The sequence below is a fragment of the Streptopelia decaocto genome (assembly GCF_964273445.1).
Source record: "Streptopelia decaocto genome assembly, chromosome: 1".
NCBI lineage: Eukaryota > Metazoa > Chordata > Aves > Columbiformes > Columbidae > Streptopelia > Streptopelia decaocto.
Window position 1 is genome coordinate 201,240,630 of NC_138663.1, and position 18,825 is coordinate 201,259,454.

Sequence of the window (18,825 nt, forward strand, 5' to 3'; positions counted from 1 at the left end):
ATAGCTAGAGGATGCTGCTTAGATTTAACTCTCATGCCCAATTTTGGTTATACTGGAACTTTGGCTAGCAAATTGCCTGTAAAGAAGGATATTTTAGGATGAAGGCATGGGAAAAAGGTGAGGTTTTTTTTTAAGCTTCCTACAAGGCTCAAAAAATTGGCTGCTGGAATATTAAACGGCAAAGTTGTAAAACATTACTTTGATTTGAACTGCCAACTAGCATCAGAGCTTATATTTCTTGAATTGCAACTAACTGTGGATGTTACTGCTGCCAATAGCATTAAATGTTCTTGTAAAGGACCAGACGGGCTGGATTGAGAGAAATCAACACCAGTAAAGCAAGAGGAGGAAGCCTGCATCGCAGGCTTAGCTTATAGGACCATGTCTCATTTCCATGAAGAGGAAGAATTCATTCCCTAGACTTGCTTATTTACTGAACCCTACTACATTTTCTCTGGCAGGCCAGAGAAATGTGGACAAATTACTTTTGGATTTACAGCTTTTTGTAATCAGAATTACCCTGGTTACAAAGTTCCCCAACAGTGACTCTAAAGCTAAGTTTGAGCTGGACTTCTATTGCATGTCTTATTTTCACATTCCTAAAAAGCTAAGTTGACCTTGGAAATGTGATTTCATGAATTCTTGGTAAGCTGCCAAAAATTTATGATTAAATTTACGACTTAAAAGCAGAAGTGATTTTCCTTCCTAGAACAATATTTTGCTGTCACTCATTCTGTGGTGTATTTATATGGATATAATGCATTTTTGCTTATTTTCTTCGCTTAGCTACAGAAAAAAAAAAAAAAAAAAAAGATGAAAATCCTAAATCATAGCAGCTGCTGCTCAGAAAATCCATTTCATGCTGAGGAAATTGGAAAGGTGGCTGGCTACCTATTTATATTTATATGAAATTAGGTTTAAGGACATCAAAGGAAATACACCATGTTGTAGACTTGTCAACTGGAATGCGTGGTATTTACTCATAGAATGCAGTCAATTAAAACCAATCCATACATGCAATGCACAGGTGACCTACCACTATGAGGGTTTTTGTTTCTGTGCAGACGCAAAAATCAAGCCATACCTGCACACAGAGCACATATTCGGTTGCAACCATGTGCTTGAAGATGACTGCAGATCTCAAGACGCCGTGAGGGTCCAGCGTAAACTCCTCCTCTTCATTGCCAGTGAGGATGGTGAAGGTAAAAGGGGGGCCATTGTGAAAAGAGTCTTTGTCTGTCACTACCAGCTGCAAAATGCTTGTGCCCACTGGTTTATTTTCCTTTACACATATACACAGCATACAAAGAAAAGGATTAAAATGATATATATCACAATCATAAAACACCACATATTGCTATGGAGAATATTGAACTGAACACTCTTTGCCTAAGGCAGTATTTCACAAGCAGTGGTTATTTGGCACTGCTTATGCCCCATGGACCTGTAGCAGAGATGGAGGTACCCACCACATCTCTGGGCACTGACGTGCTCTGCCTGACACCGCATCCCATCACAACTGACTGACCATTAAGACTTGCACCTCGTGTAAAGTGCAAAGAAGTGTGAGCTCAGGCCAGCTCAGAATTTTTGAGGCCAGAGTATAATTTCTGGTGGAGCAGGGATGAACGGTAAAATGTGTGATGGATGCTGAGGTTAAAGAGCCTCAGCAAACAGAAACTTACCAAAGAGTTAAGAAAGATGTGTTTATACTTTCCTTTAAATAAGATCACTTGATAAATCTTTGGCAGATAGATCATCAAAGGCTACTTAACTGAAACCAAATACTTTTGTATTTTAAAAAGTCAGAGAAGTTTTGGATGTGCAGGATAAACTTACTTGAATTACAGCTGTATAGTTAGCTGGAGTAAAGATAGGGCCATTATCATTCACATCGGAAATGTCCACGTTGACCGTCACAGATGAAGACAAAGGAGGGGTGCCGCTGTCTCTTGCCTGGATAACTAATGAATAACCAGAGATCTGCAGAAAAGTGAAAACATTGAATCATTGTGAAAGCAGTCCTAAATTTTAACTTGTGTTCTTTACATCCAGTGCACCACCTACCATATTCTAAAGAAAGCTGTCTGGCCTCATTACCTTCCCCACCCTCAGTATAACATTACCCTGTTTATTGCCACACTGTGTCCCAACTTCTGTTTTATAAGGCTACCAATAAACATAACAGCTTTGCTGTATTAAAACAACTGTATCAGATGGTGCATTCCTGAAACAAAGGGGCAGACAAAAAATAAACAGTAGATAATATCCAAACTCAGTTATCGGTACTGTAACTAACGTTTTCATCACTCCTGGGTGTCAGCTGGGATATGTGATCAGTTTCTATGTAACTTATGGTTGGTTTCCAGGATATTATATAAATTACTTATCAGAGCTAACCTCTTTTTGACACACAGTGTTTCTAACACCGTGATGAAGAACCAAGAAAATGTTCACAGACAGTTGGCTTAAACACACTGGAAAACATTTGGGACTACTAGGGACAACCCAGTCTCTGTAGCAGCAGGATATTATCCACCATCTAATATAAGGGTTTTTTTCAATGTACTTGTTTGTAACAGCCACAAACTACTCAGCACAGTGTGGGCAGTTTGGTGCATCACCCGTGGGCTCTCTGTGTACATATGTGCCTGTGCCTAAGGTGTGAGCATATGTGACAATCTGCAAAAGCTCCGTCTATGCACAGCTTATGGATGACAGTTTGATTTTATGAACTGCATCCTTATGGCGGCCTCCTTACGTCTTACAACCGATTTTTACTGTATATCTCTTGACATTCCCCAGCGTCTGCTGCTGACACGTCTGCCCACAAATCCTTCTAAGGGAATAAGCAAAGGGCAAAACGTGTACCAGATGAAACATCACACTCCAGCTGCTCGGTGCAGGGCTGGAAAGGGCGAAAAACACAGAACGAAGTAACGTTAAAGGTGCTTTTTTGGGGTGGGAGGAAATCCAAAGCCATCTGAAAAATACCAGCCATTTGGGTAAGGGGGAGGGGTATAGGCTAAATGTATTAAACAAGGGAGATCTTCTGATAAGGGAAGATAATGGAAGCATTTTTTGGGGAGTGTAGGAAGAGAAAGACTGCGGTTTCATGGGGCATAGTAACAAATGAGGGAAGAAGAATCCTGAACTACAGGAAGTCAAGAAATTGAGCAGAATATATATTTTCCCCTTTTAACCCATAATTTCTACAAATACATATAATCAAGACTGATAGTTTGGTGGGATCTTTCTCAAATTTTGTGTGTGTTTGCTTTCACTTCAATGCATCCCAGAAAGGTAGATGGCAAAAGTCATGGTTTCTATACGATTACAGCTCTGGTTTCCTCAAACCACTGAAACCTGGGACTCAGCACTGCCTCTGGGGATCTACAGCAGATGGGGCCTCATGTATCATTGTTCCTGAAGGGGTCAGAAACACCTGTGTCTAGGAAATGTACCAGGGAAGCAAAGAAAAAGACAATATCACAGCTTATTTTAACGGAGGGGAACTCTGGAAAATGCAGACCTAACAGAGCTGGCAGTAAACGTGCACACAGTGGTGTGGGTGAATGTGTGTGTCTGAATGCAGATGTACATGAGTACACTTAAGAAACTAAATGAAATCATATTAAGAAACTAAGCCTTTGCCATTTAAGAGAAATAATTTACAGAAAATTTGTAACATGCAAAGCCATTGTTACTTCCTTGGCCTCAGCAGTCTGCAGTAAACTCCTTCCGCCACCAAACACTGACAATTTAATCCTGCCTTTGTGATCATACAGAAAGGATATTTGCCACTGTTTTAAGCAGTAGCCCTGATTCCCACAGAGAGCTTTTCCAGCTGAGCCCACATTCTGGGGATAGCAATCAGCTTTCCCAGTCTAGTGAATGCCTTGCTCGGAAGCAGAAGGCACTGATTTCTTCATGTGTTGCAAGACTTTTGAAGCCACATAGCACTCTCCTGCACTGCTTGTAGCACAGGCAACTATGTTTGTTTGTTTTTCAAAAGGCTGCTAATTGCTAGCTATGGCAAAATGGTGATAAATCATCCTGGATGAATAATCTAGTGGGCAAACAAAGCAGCAAAATCTGTTTAATGAAGCACTCCTTCACTTTTGGTACAGCCTGGCCACTTCATAACATCACCTCCCCAGTGACATGTTTTGCAGAGTGCTAATTAATGGCTGAGGTCTCAGCTCGGTGCTTGGTGCCACAGTTTGGAGGATGTTGTAACCGCTCAGTTGCACACACCGCTGCACGGGTGTGCTGCACACACAGGAGAGAGGAGGCAGCTCATTAACGCAGCAACAGCTGCTGGTGGCACCGCAGGAGGAATCCAGGGTTGCTTTTTCCCCAGCCTGGCCTTAGCTGCTGTGTTGGTGCAGGATGGGAACAGAGCAGAGAAGCTGGCTTGCAGAAAAGATCAGGGAGAGGGGTGGGGTGGGAAGAAATGGAACAAAATTAGAAAGACCCGTTGAAGCATCTTAGGTTGATCATTGCGGAGTATAAAAGAAGCTTCTTCAAAATGAACTGGCAGCAGAGTTGAGATCAATAAACATCTGTAAGTCATCATAAGTTAAGAAGTCCCATAGGTCTTACCCTTTCTCGATCCAATTTCTTTTTAACCTTCACGAGTCCCAAACCAGGATCAACAGAAAATTCGTTGTCTTGATCCCCATTCACTATGGAAAAGTGAATCTGCCCATTAGGAGGACTGTCCAGATCTTCTGCTATCAACTTTTTGAAGAGAAGAATGAAAATGAGCAAAACAAATATTAAGTTATCTATATGCTGCATTAATTGCTCAACACCCTGAAAAGTGAGAATTCATATTCCATCAGACTAGTAACATCTGAACTGCACACCTCTACAGGGCCAAGCCAAGCACCAAGCCAATCAGTTTTGCTAAGATGCTTCCCTTGGACCTTTTTGAAATTGTAGCCCTAAAATATCCAAAATATTTTAATCTTAATATTCCATATAACACTTCCTTTCTGCATCTGCAAGATCCAAGATGCGAGTATTGTGAGGTGTGAATATGGCACATTGCATTCCCAACTCAACAGACACAAATACTACGCGGTAGAAACATTTTGTATTTAACTGAAAATTTGAATTCTGCCTTCCAGAAAAAACCCACTTGTTTCTAGCTGACTCATGAAATGTAATGCCTTAAACATGTTGTTGTTCCTTGGCAGCATATCGGGGTTGAAAAGAAACAGTCGGTGCTACTGCTACTTTCTTTTTTGGGAAAAACTGGCAGCAGCCTGGAAAGCAGCAGCAGACAAACAATACTGGCTAGAGAACAGTTTGGGTAATTCAGATGCAGTAGTTATCGTTATTAACTAGTGCAGCAGTATTTTATTAAAGGTCCTGTAGCACAGGGCTTCATCCCACCTAAGTGCTGCCCGCGGCCTTGCTCACCATTATCACCGAGTCACCGACAGCCGCATCCTCGCTGATGACTGCGCTGTAGACCGCCTGGCTGAATTTCGGTGCGTTGTCATTAACATCTGTCACGTTTACGTTCACGGTCGTAACGGCGCTCAGGGCTGGAGTTCCTCCATCTTTCGCTTCCACTACTAAGTAGAAATCCTTACACGATTCATAATCCAAAGCTTCAAAAATGGAAATCGCTCCTTTGAAGCAAGGGAGGGAATGTCAACAGCCGGCGAAAAATAAATAATGCTATGGACTAAGGGATTTGACTGTAGTAAACAGTACAGCATGCTATTTATCACCATGGCACACATACAAAAGATGTTGTTCTAACTGTAACGCTGCTCAGTCCAATAAAAAAATTTGGTCAGGTTGCTACTGCTGTCGTTTGATTAAAGAATGATGCCAATTGCACTTGGATTGACTCTGCAGAAAGGACCTTCACAAGGCATGAAGCAATAAATGGTTTATTGTGAAAATGACTTTTATTATACCAGCATTGTAGCTGGAGAAGCGGGGGCCATATCCACCCATTTGCCTGGCTCATGCCCAGAGCCTGTGGGAGAACTGGATGCTGACTGTGGAAATCAGCCCTGACAAGTCAACAGAAATTCAGTCCCATGTAATTAACTTCTCATGAATTAAATACAAATGAATGAGATGTGAATACCTTTGAGAAATCAGTTGTCTATAATTTATGTGAATAAACAGGGGCTTCTCCACTCAACTAGGTGTATAAATTTTGGGTTTCCTCACCACAGGATCAAGACTAACGTGACTCAATACGTGCCCCCAGGTCCCCTCTAGGAAAGAAATGCTTTTTTATGCAAGCCCTCCACTTGTTTCCCATGTACCTGTAACAACAAGAAGGGGGCACTTGATGCCTTGAAGGAGATAATACTGGGCATGGTAGGAAAGACGTAAAAGCAAATCCTTAAACCTGGCAAGCCAAATCCTTTCCAAGATGGACACATCAGGAGCAGGGATGTATGGAGCTTAAAGGTCATTTAGTCCAACTGCTGCCCAACACAGGTGAGCTAAACCTAAATGTTCCTGAAGGTAACAATCTCTCTTGTTCCTACAAACCTCCAACAACATCAGTTTCCTAACCTTCACAGGTAATGTATTTGAGTACTTAATAATCACTACAGTTAGGAATTTCTTCCTGTCATTTAACTGAAACATGCAGTTTAAGACCATTCACAATTTCTTTTCTCACGGAGAACAGTTTATTCCCCTCCTCTTTGTATGTACTTTTTACAAGCTTGAATACTAACAGCATGTCTTCTCTTTTCTAGCTTAAATAGCCTCAATTCCTCCAGTCTTACCTGGTAAGCCACATTTTATAGACCTCAGATCATTCTTCTTAATCTCGTCTGGGCTCTCTCCAAATGACTCCTACTTTTCAGCATGACTTGCTGGAAGCAGGAGCCCTGAAGAGAAGCTTCCAAGTGGGCAGCACAGCGTTCCCACTGATAAATGGTGTGAAGGGCGTTATTTTTCAAGCTCTGATCAGGCATGCTACATCAGCACCCGGCTGTCTGGAAACTGAGCTCCTGCCTCTAAACTGATAATAATGGAACTGTCACACATTAATGAATAATAAATAGTTCTGTTTTTTACTTGTGTGATTAAGCTTCATTATGGGTTTTTATTGATTTATCTCCTTGGCTTCATTGTCAAATGTGAAGTTAAGTATCGCTGTCTACACGTATTTATGTTTAAATTTTGTTAGTACTAATCAACATTATGAAGATAACAGACAACACACCATTATGTTAAGTCCTGTACATGTAAGGCAGTGGCCTCTGCAGAGTGTAAAGAGATTTTTGCACACAGTAATATAAATGACGCAATGCATCATTTCGAGATTTTCTAGGTTACTGGTTATTACAGCTGCACTCAAACAAGTGTTACCTTCAGCTTTCAAAATCAAGACTGTTTTGCTCTGGAGCCCTGGTGGCAGATTTGTACTGGTCACCCTGAATGTTATGAGAATAAAGGGATCCACTACAGCAAGCGCAGAAGAATCACTGCTTACTGTTGATGGATTAAAACCTCAATAAGGATAAAGAATATACACCATTAAGGAAATACTGCAGCTTTTCTTAGTATTCCTTAAAAAGAAGCAGCAGTATGTTTTTAAAATTTATGATGTATAACCAAAAAAACCCCACCCAAAATGGTGGTTGAAGTCAACTGCCAAACACAAAGCAACCTAAGTGAAGTTGCATACAGTTGTACAAACAGCAATCACATGTTGGGACTGCCAGCTCTTTGTTCCTGACAGCACTGTCTGATGCTTGCTAAGGTCCAGACAGCTGAGGCTGTACCCAGCTGGTAAGCAGGTAACCACTGGAAGTGTTCATAACTGTAAGGGTTGCACAGTTTGGCTAATGGGTTTTCACGTCTGCATTGACTTCAACAGACATACTACTAGAGAAAAGCATTCTCCACTCGAGCCAGGGCAGCTGAGTGTGACTGTAACTTACAGCACTCTCCAACCTAAAATTGTTTCTTAACTGTGCAACTAATTCTACATTGACAAGCTCTGAGTTTCTGTTCTTGGAAATTTTTTGGTCCAAGAGCCTTCCCCAGAGCATTCACATCTTTCTGATGCTTTCATTTTGCATTACAAAGAAAAGCCGCTTCACAAACCTGTTTTTGAGTTAATCCTGAACTTCCCTTTCTCATTCCCGGATCTGATGAGATAGGCAATCTCAGCATTAGTACCAATGTCTTGGCTTGTAGCAAAAACAGAAAGGACCTCAGTGCCAGGTGAGGTGTCTTCAGGTACTGTAACAAGATAATCTCTTCTTTCAAACACAGGGGGGTTGTCATTAATGTCCAGCACTGTAATGGTAACGGTGGCAAACGAGGACAAGGTCAGCACAATGCTCTGATCTGAGGCCTTTACACTGATGTTATAGGAAGACTGAAGCTCTCTATCAAGTGGATGCTCCAAAATAATGATTCCTGATGACCGGTCAACTGAGAAGTAACCATCTGCAGAGTCTGCCAGGGTATAGGTAACTTTTCTGTTCACACCTGAAATAGAAGCAAATGTGAAAATGATGAAGAGAAATAAAGAAAACAAAAATGTCTTCCCATCTAATAGAAACCCTAAGCAGAATCTTCCGCCACACCGATCATTTCCAATGGGAGTGGAGTACATGGAGGCAGGAGTGCCTGTGGGTACAATATTGCTGAAAGTTTGGGAGATCAGGACGTGCTCTTCTCACATGTCAGGTCCCCGTGGATAAGTTAAGTTGCTTCCCTCATCATGATACTTTTTTAAAAGTTCACTTTGCAGAACTGCTGTGTAATGAAACTTGAAAGCAGAATCCAGATATGGTCCTTGCCCAGAAAAGCTTACAATTGAATTAGATGAGACAGGCAGAATGCTGAAATTGGAAATGTCTCCGAGCACATCTTGAAGGAATAGAAATGTACATAAGGGAAAAATAAACCCATAAAAATACATCAGGTGGCACAGAATGTACTTTCTACCACTGCTGCCTTGATTCCACCGTTGAGCAGCAAAATATTACCATAAGACAATACCTGTTAGACAAAAGCGGCATCAAAGTACTCCTGCCAGCATATGGACATTTTATAAAGGAAAGTCCCCCCCTGCCCAATTTGAGAGCAAAAATTGAGTTGTACAAAAGACATCTTGTGTTTTTCAAATCCTGCCTGTATTTCCCAACACAAAACAGCTATCCACATGGCTGCTGAATATGCAGATCTATGCTAAGGTTGTTGTCAGTAATAAGGCCTGAGGGGAAGGCACTGACTTAGTTGCTTGCTGCACTACAGTGGGATAGCCATTTCAAATCTAATTAAAAGTGAACACGGATACAACTTAATTCAACTCCCTTAATGCTGGTTGATTTTGCGATTTAGTCCTGGGTGCTTCACTAAGAGATTATAACTAAAACACAAAGATCCACTAAAATGGAGCGTCTCTGGTTTTAACAACTCTCGCTAGAGCATTTGCTGCCCTTTTTGTTGCAGAACAGATTTACAAGCCTGACATTAATCAGAAGAACAAGAGCTACCAATCCCTTCTAGGCATATTTTGTTAATTTAAAATTTGTGACAGTATTGTTCTGCTTTCCAGCAGCAAAGCATTGTAGAAATGTCTGATCAAAAGCAGCGCAAATCACAGTTGTTTCCTGCTTGACGTAGCAGGAGTAGAGCATCCACACAAGGGGGAGCTGGGAGACTCCTTCTTCAATCACAGGCACATAAAAGCTAGAGCAACTACAAAGTCCCAGACCCTGCTTGGAGAGCATTAGGAATTACTACTTGGCCTCTTCAGGGAATAAAGTTTTTATGCAGCGCTTGAGACACCAGAGCATATTTCAAATGTTCAAATGTCTTTAAAATAAGGAAAAGTTTAAATGGCAATATTGCAATGAACCAGGTGGGGTTTTTTGTTTGTTTGATTTTTTTTTATTATTATTTTTTTTTAATCACAGCAGAATCTCTCTATACAGCGTGGCATCTCAAATGTGAGCCATAGAGAGAAGCCCTTCTTCAGCAAAACACACGAGGCAGCTGAAGAGGTGACTTCTGTCCTACAGACAAGGAACTGATCTCAGCCCATGAACTATTTGCAGACTTTCATGTGTTGAAATGTCTCGACCCTGAATATCCTACAGCCTGCTGAAGACGACGCTCACTTCTTCACTTAGCCTCTTTATACAAATGCTCTGTCAGCTGACAATCAACCAAACTGACAAAAGTGGAAAAGGGGTAAAACCCTTTGGGAAGTGGAAGGTTTTGAAAGTATGAATGGCTGGAGGGTATGTCTGCATTTCCAGCAGAGGAGGTTCTCCTGCTACACATCCTCCCTGAACTTCCACTTACAAAAAGGGACAAACTTGACCAGAATAGTTAATGAGCTAGTAATTAGAGTTGATCCCTGGGGATGGTGGAAAAGGGGATTTTGCCTGATTCAGACCACGTAGTTGAACACCCAACATACACACAAGTTTCAATGGTAAAGCCATTTAGTATTCTCAGCTCTCTTGATGTCTGCAAGTTCCTACATAGAATTAAAAACTTGTCTGAAAAAGGGACCTTACGGCCCACTTTCCACACATCTGTGTCTGTGGCTGCAGGAGAGCCTTAGTCTAGTCTGGGTTTTTATCTGGCACAAAGAGCCTGTTTGATACTCATGACAGCACACCTGGGTACAACACAGAAGCATCAGGTACCACGCTCTTTAAAGGCATAAATAGCTAGAAAGGGGATGGCCTACCACCCATAACTTATGTCTTGAAACACTCCCAAATTTCACCAAGAATGTCTTGCAAGGGGAGTAGGAAGAGACAGAATGTGGTGCATGTGACATCTCACTAGGATGAGTTTACATACAAGAAGTGGTAACTGGTGACCGCAATTGGATTGATACATGAACAGACCACTTTCCTTGTATTCAACTTTGAAGGGTGACTCCCATTAATGAACAAAATACAAAAAATGTTTTTTTGATAAGTGAATACTAGCGATCCTACAAAGGAGACAGCTCAGATACAGGTTATGGTGTTCTGGCTGCTAACTCTAATATAAGGAATTTTTAGGCAGAAATTAAGAGAGTTACTTCTTGAAGGCAAGTGTGGGGTTTTTCCTTCCTAGAAAACAAGAGAGAAACTCAGAAGATCCAGGCATGTGAGTAATCTTGTGCCAGTCTGGTTTGATGATGAAAACAGTCTTATTTTGTCCATGGGACCTGGAGAAAAGGGTCTTACAAGTGAAAGTGTCATTTTATGCAAGGAGAGACATGATCAGAGCAGAGTGCCTGAGCTGGGACAATCACAGATGGCAACCCTTGGTGGCTTTCAGCCCAAATGCAGAGCCAGAACAGAAGGAGAAATAGATCTTAGTTGCCTGCTGACCTTCTCCCGCAGCATTTTGTGGGCATGGAGTTCAATGCTTGCTTCTTGGGAGGAAAATTAGTTCAATAAGAAGCTGTGGCAGAAACAGCACTTTGAAGGAAGTGTTGTGTTACATCAATAGCTGTTTCCACTCAGCTTCCTGACCCAAGGGTGGAAACGAAATGGGCATGAAGCAAAGAAAAAGTAGGAAGTTATTCCTAGTGAAATCCATAATCTTTTAGTCCAGGAGCAACCATCTGCTGGGAGAAAAGCGTCCACCAGTGTGTGTCAATAATGGCATCCCTGCTGCAGAGGCAGGTTCTGCTGGGACTGTAAAGGAGATGTTTTCCGTGGAAAGGAAACAACTGCTCCAACACCATGGTTCCTATACTGGTAAAGAAAGCAATCCTCCCACACTGCTTGCCCACAGCTGTTAGGGGATTAATGTTTGCAAACTGCTTTGTGTTTATTCACTAACTCAAACTTCTGAGATTTATAAGGTGCCAATCACAAACATAAGCTATTTGAACATGGAAAGCTTTGCAGGAATTACTACTACTATAAGAGGATTGCAGTACATTTTTTAAGTAAAGGAATAAGCGAGTACATTTTCTATTTAGACTTGTATTAGCATATGATAGAATACTGCCCTTTGCAAAATCTCTGGTGTGAAGAGCTTGTACAACATACAGCTGTCTAGTACCTCAAATGCCATCCTTCAAACAGGGTTTTTTTCTTGTTTTCTGCTGTACTAAAACAAAGGGGCATGTACTGAATGTCACATAATGACATCTTCTGTGCCATTACTACTTTAAATAGCATCAGCGAAATAAAATAACTTCTCTTTATAATTCAGGAGTACCAAATTTGTCCTTGTTTAACTCACAGAATCAGAGAATCATTTAGGTTGGAAAAGACCTTTTAAGATAATTGAGTCCAACTGGTAACCTAACACTGCCAAGTTCACCTTTAAACCATGTCCCTAAGTGCAACACCTACAAGTCTTTAAATACTCCAGGGATGGTGACTCCACCACTTCCCTGGGCAGCCTGTTCCAATGCCTGACAACCCTTTTGGTGAAAACATTATTTCCTAATATCCAATATAAACCTCCTCTGGTGCAACTTGAGGCCATTTCTTCTTGTCCTATCACTTGTTACTTGGGAGAAGAGACCAACCCCCTCCATGCTACAACCTCCTTTCAGGTAGTTGCAGACAGTGATAAGGTCTCCCCTCAGCCTCCTTTTCTCCAGGCTGAACAGCCCCAGGTCCCTCAGCTGCTCCTCATCAGACTTGTGCTCCAGACCCCTCATCAACTTCATTGCCCTTCTCTGAACTCAGTCCAGCACCTCAATGTCTTTCTTTTAGTGAGGGGCCCAAAACTGAACACAGTATTCGAAGTGCAGCTCCACTGAAAATGGTGGAGTTACAACATGGTTTGATCCAGGGCAACACCAACTAAAAGGCTGAGTATTAACAGAACCAGTGCAATCCCCATATGACAGTGAGTTTCTGCAGTGGGCATTACCTGCTGACTGCATCAAACTAACTAAAGTTGACATGTGTTAAAGGACATATATAGTGTGTTTTTCCTTTCTGTTTTCATATGTCACCCTGAACCCATTAGCTAATGTGTTTACCCAAGTATAGCTAGCCCACTCATTCTTGTTTATCTCTGGAAAATGATGCTTAACATTGTCATCTGCTCATTTTCATCTAGAAAACCTATGAACAGAAAAATAATGGCCAACATTAAAAATAAACAAACAAGAAGTACAACAGAAAGCTGTCCAGAAACAGAGTTGTAAAACAAGCTATTTATCAATTTACTAGTGATTTGCAAGCACAATATCTGATTATTTGGCTTCCTGTTGTCTCTGTCTTTCATGGTGTGACTATTAACACCAGTGTGTACCTATGGCCTTTCCTGATTACCCAAACATTAACCACAACAAAAATTACTGGAAGTTAAAAGTCCACAACTTCATTAACAACTAACAAGACAGAAGATGAATACTAAACCATATTTCATAATACTCTACTCCATCATTTTGAGATGAAAGAGAAAAATCTTGCCAGAAGTACCTTGCTGAACTGTAGAAGAATATATAGCCCCATAGGGAAAGATATTTCAAGTGATTTTTTACAACTTAAGCAGAAAAGCTGGCCAAGTTCAATCCATAACACTGCTACTGAGACAGGCTTTCACTGCCTTGTCCCTTTTATGTGGGGAAACGATAGTCTTAGCCCCAAAGGCCTCTGCTCACACCAGTACTCCAGCAGGGTCACGGTACCATGGGATGAAAGCAGGGCCACAGAGGACAGGGATGAAGATACCAACCCCTTTCTGAAGGGACATACTGGACGGAAATGGCAAGCATCAGCTTGTAGTGGTGTGACACTTTCCATGGGTGCTAAAAGCCCTCCCTGCCATTGGTGGGAAAATGAGATGTAGATGCTTGGCTCACCCTTGCTCTCTGTTCTAGCAGAGTTTTACATACAATACTGGCTTACATGACATAAACACCTGTTTCAATCAGTGCCCTGAGTGATTAATTACCTTGTGCTGATCAGGAATAAGCTTGATTATTCTTCTGAAGTGAGACAGGTGATTTTGGATAAACCTGATTTAGGGTTACACATGGCATCTGACAACATTGGGCAACATAGCCTGAAGCAATGGAATACACATGCAGATATATATATATATATATATATAAAAATATGCAGGTATGTATGTATGCTTTTATATATACAGACCCACATATATACATATTATGTTTCAGCGATCCAATTTAAATACAGGCCTTATTCAGTCAACATAATCCAACAGGTATAATTCTCCTTGTCTAGTTCTTTGCCTCCATGTTGTTAAAAATGTCTTGGAAATCTCAAACATATAGAAATTAATAGAAATGACAGAGTATAGAGACAGCAGGAATCTCATGAGGTCATCTAATTTATCCGTGCACAAAGAAGGGATGGATGCAATTTATCCCCAAACACAGGCCTATCCTTTGATTGTGACCTTGCACAACCTCCTTGGATAACACGCTCCAGTTCCTCACTGTTCTTACAACTAAAACCCTTGTCCTGACTTTTTGCTGAGATTGAATTAAAATAATAAAAGACAAGTGGAGAAAAAAGAACAAAGGTTGATTTCCTTCCTCAGAGCTACTTATCTGATATCTGAAGACTGTTATACTTTATCATCTCAGTTCTCTTTTCCCTGGCACCCCCACTCAACTGTTTTAATATTTCCTGGTAGCACATGTTTTCCAGACCTGTGATCTTCCTCGTAAATCTCCAGGTAACCCACATCTTTCTGGAAGTGCTGCACCCAAAGCTCGACACAGCCTTTCAGGTCAGGATAAGCCAACACCAAGTAAACAGAAAGAACTACCTCTGTTTTCCATCATTGCTCTTGTTTACCCATCTCATTAAAGTATTTGCCTTTTCACACCAGTATGAAAGTGTAAATATACATTCAGCCTGTGATTCACTACAGTACAGCTGCTTCCTCTGCACTTCTGCTGCCCAGTCAGCCGTTATTACCCAGACAATACTGTTGCACCTGGTTATTCTTATCCAAACACACACTTTCACATTTATCTTGATGACTTGCATTGTATTTTTCCATACCACTTTTCCAACTGTTAAATCGCACAACTGGAGCTTTGACACTATCCCAGGTACTAGCAGCCCCATTCTGCTTTCTAACATCTAGTAACACAGACCTTATGCCTACTTATCCAAACAGGAATGAAAAGAAGAGCAGTGCTGCACCCAGTACTTTTCTTAACTTATTCCTCAAGTTTAACGGTCCTTACAAACTCGTCTGATAACAGTTTCACATAGACTACGTTTCTCTAGCTTAGTTATAAAAATATGCAGTACAAGGTCAAGAACTTCGCTAAATGTAAGCCATACCTCCCATAATATTTATTTCTATATGGCCTCTTCACACATTACAGAAGGAAATGAGATTGGTTTGATGACTTCTGCTTGCTGAACACAGACTAGCTCTTAGTCATCTTTATACATATATATATACTCATCATTTTAATGCAAGTTGGGTGACTTGCATTTCCAGTTCCCCTGACTACCTATCTGCTGCTTTAAAAATATGGCCCTCTGAAAGATTGAGCAACGGGGTCATATAGACTGACTACTTACAGCATTAGGTCTCCTGGGTGCCTAGGCATGGGAAGCAAAATAAGCAATAGGAAGTAGGGCTTGTTTAGGCAGAAACATAAACTTTCCACCATATCCCCAAACACCTTGTTTGTTTGCCTCCAAACACTAGGTAAACCTGAATTCCATAGAGCCTGACTATTATTTTTTATTTGGCAATTTTTCAGGGGCCCAATGTGCTGTATCTCTGCATTTCTAGAAGTGCTTCTGCCTTTATTAATGAGGCAAATGCCAACTTTCTCCTGAACAACTCCCTGGGTGAACTTGGATCTGTAAATGTCCTCAGTCCTGACCATCCCACTGAGGGATGTAGGGCATTGCCTTCCCACTCTTCTTATGGAACAGAAGTCTATTGGTAAGGACAGCTTTCCAGGAAGAAATATGAGGTTATACTGCCACAGACTATTACTTTTCATTGAATAAGCCCTGGAGAGCAGCGCTCAGAACCCAAACACTCACTAGGCTACAGAACAATGCTCTCTCATGGTGTTTCTTTTTTTCTTCTGGCTGATTCCTGAATTCTTTTTCAAAACAGCTTCAGTGACAGTGGAAAAGAACCCTCTTCAACTCTAACCCCTTACTTATGCAATGCTGATTCGAATAGCTGCAGAAAAAGGAATTAATAATTCAGGTCTTCCACATCCTGCATTAGTGCACTAACCCCTGGATGATTTTAAAAGTCAGTGAGATAAGACATGGGTAAAGATATAGGAAGCTCCATGTATGTTTTAAAGAGAACGACCCATCTTCTGGAATGTATCTTGCAATATTTATTTTACAAAAACTCAGACAATATCCAGAATTGTCATATGACTAGTGCTGGCATAATTTCCAAAGTTATTTACCTGTTAGTTGTTGGATTTTAGTAAATCTTACATATTATTATTATTATTATTATTATTATTATTATTATTAATGTTTCAATCCTCGTTTTCTACATTTTCAGACCCTTAATGCCTCAAAATTTTCTAGATCCATTTTAAGGGACCTGCCCAACATAAACAAACATGCAAAGTAGACGTTTGTTGCATACTGGCTTTGCCAACAAATGCCAAAATCAATATCTCCTTCAGCATTTCTGTTATTTGGTTACTTGCCACTACACACGATTCAGAGAAAGGCTCTTTAATCAAGTTGTGACTGTCTTGCACTTCTCTCTGACACTTCTGCCATCTCACCTGGCAGCACTGTGCCCTGTCCCATGCCCGGCTGCGTGTGCAACAGGCTCAGTCGCCCTAGTTCCTTCAAGAGCAAAGCCCACCATTGATAGGGTTGAAGTCTGTACTCATCACTTCCATGCAGGTGTTCTTGAAAGCCGGTGAGCAATGAAAAACCTACTGGCGTGGTTTTTTCTGTGTTGGTCCCAGCAGCACTTTGGTGTCACTTTCTACAAACAAGTGATAAACCCTGGAGAAATACCTATGCTCCTCAGTTGTCATTTCTGATGGATATTTCTTTTTTATGGTCTTGATGGTTTCTTCATTGTTCTCATTGACACAAGGAGAGGACAAGAAGTAAAAGAAGATACAGTATAATTGCTTCACCACCCTTCTGGAGGTAGGTACACTCCAGACTAGACTGAATGAAACCTAAAGGTGAAGTTATATTACCATTCTTCCCTAGAAAAGACATTTCTTACTTCCTGTGCACTTGCCTTATTATTACACGTGGTAATGGGTAAAGTTTTTGTGGGCTGAGTCCCTTCTGCTGCAGCTCTTCCGCTTTGAAGAGCTGAATAATTAGTGCCCACACGAAGAACAAAACTGATTGGAGACCTGATTGATTTAAACTCTCCACAGTAAACACAAATGCACTAATTGGATGACTACAGAATCCTTATCATAAATCTTAGTCCAAATGATACTTAGCTCGATACAACTCTTTAAAAAACAGAACCAAATTCAACCACGATTGACCTGTATAACCTGGCTTTATAAACTTATCTACGGGAGAGCCTCAAGTCTTATCCTGGCTCCCTGAATTAGGCTTTTAACACCCATTTTTCCCCTCACACCCCCATCTGTAACTCTCAGAATTCTGTGCACAAAAGTGAGGAAATAGCTTTGAAAGAAGTAGCATTCTGCTCATTATTTTTCTAGGGTGCATTACTTGATGCTTTTAAATCTGCAATCAGATATGGGAGAGTATTTCCCAAAACTACACTTTCTACAAAATCTCATCTGCCCTTAATCTGCCTTCTCTTAATTATGTCCAGTTTGGGAAGAACTGGGAGTCAGAGAGGGCACTGGTGTGGGCTTGCTGTCTGTCTGCACTGCTCTACCAGCTCATGGTGAGGTTGTTATGCTTTTGTCTGTACCCACTATGCAGGTCTCTGGTTACCCCCAGAGGGTCCTTGGGGTGCCCATGCTGCACAGCATTTAGGGAATATCTCCAGAACTCCATCCTTGGAGATATCCAAAAGCCCTCTGGACACAGCCCTAGGCAACCTGCTGTAGGTGGCCCTGGTTGAGTAGGGTGGCTGGAAGAAATGACCTTCCAACCTCAACCACTGTGTGAGAGTGTGAACCCCGTAGCATGACACCTCTGTATCCACAAGGCCAGGAGACACGATTCTAACAAGGCCATCAAAGTGCTTCACCAAAAATGGGACAGGGGAACACAGGGTCATCCCTGCTGGGAAGCAAGTCATGAACTGCGACAAATACAAGGCAAGGACAAAATGACGTCAAAGATTAGGGCAGCTGGCAAAGGAAGACTGCCCGGCTGGGAAAGTGAGTGGGTACAGGCCTTTGCTTTTTGAGGTGTGACTGCTCTTCAAGGAAGAATCTGAATTGTGTCTCTGAGAAACTCCTAGATTTGGCTGGCCACACCATAACATGGGCACCAGACGGCCCCTTCCAGGCTCCTCCTGTGCAATGTACTCGTATGGGCCCTGGGACTGGAGAAGGGGCTCAGGGGTGAGGGACAGCTGAGGACAGAGCAGGGACATCTGTACACTGCAGGAACTCTTTGCAACCAAATAAAGGCCACTCCTGACATTTTTTTGTCTGCACATTGGGTGCATGCAATACAAGTGCTGGGACCAAGACAACCTTGTCCATCTATACTGGTCAGTTGTGCGGGGAATGGGGGAGGATCTGCATGACAGGATACCAGCCATGTCTTTCTCCATAGGAGACTGCAGAGGCTGCAAGGCAGCAATGGCAGGCAGGACAGGCCTGGCAGACAAGGTCGTTCCCACTTTGAGCAAAAATTAGAACCCTGTAGTCATCACAAAAGAAAATCAATAGGTCAGTGAAATCACTAAAGTCACCAAAATTTGGATGGTGTGGAACCTCTG

The 18,825-nt window shown here is 41.6% G+C and overlaps 1 protein-coding gene across 4 annotated transcripts in view; it reads right to left on the reverse strand.

Moving 5' to 3' along the window:
* The window catches only part of FAT3 (FAT atypical cadherin 3), a gene marked incomplete at its 5' end in the record, with an annotated part of 328,465 nt that overhangs the window by 42,993 nt on the left and 266,647 nt on the right, over positions 1-18,825 (reverse strand). For all 4 annotated transcript variants that reach the window (XM_082063483.1, XM_082063481.1, XM_082063482.1 and 1 more), the window contains 5 exons: positions 1,085-1,282; positions 1,840-1,983; positions 4,606-4,743; positions 5,431-5,645; positions 8,104-8,493. In XM_082063483.1, coding sequence (XP_081919609.1) covers positions 1,085-1,282; positions 1,840-1,983; positions 4,606-4,743; positions 5,431-5,645; positions 8,104-8,493 — 1,085 coding nt within the window. The remainder of the gene's footprint in view (positions 1-1,084; positions 1,283-1,839; positions 1,984-4,605; positions 4,744-5,430; positions 5,646-8,103; positions 8,494-18,825) is intronic.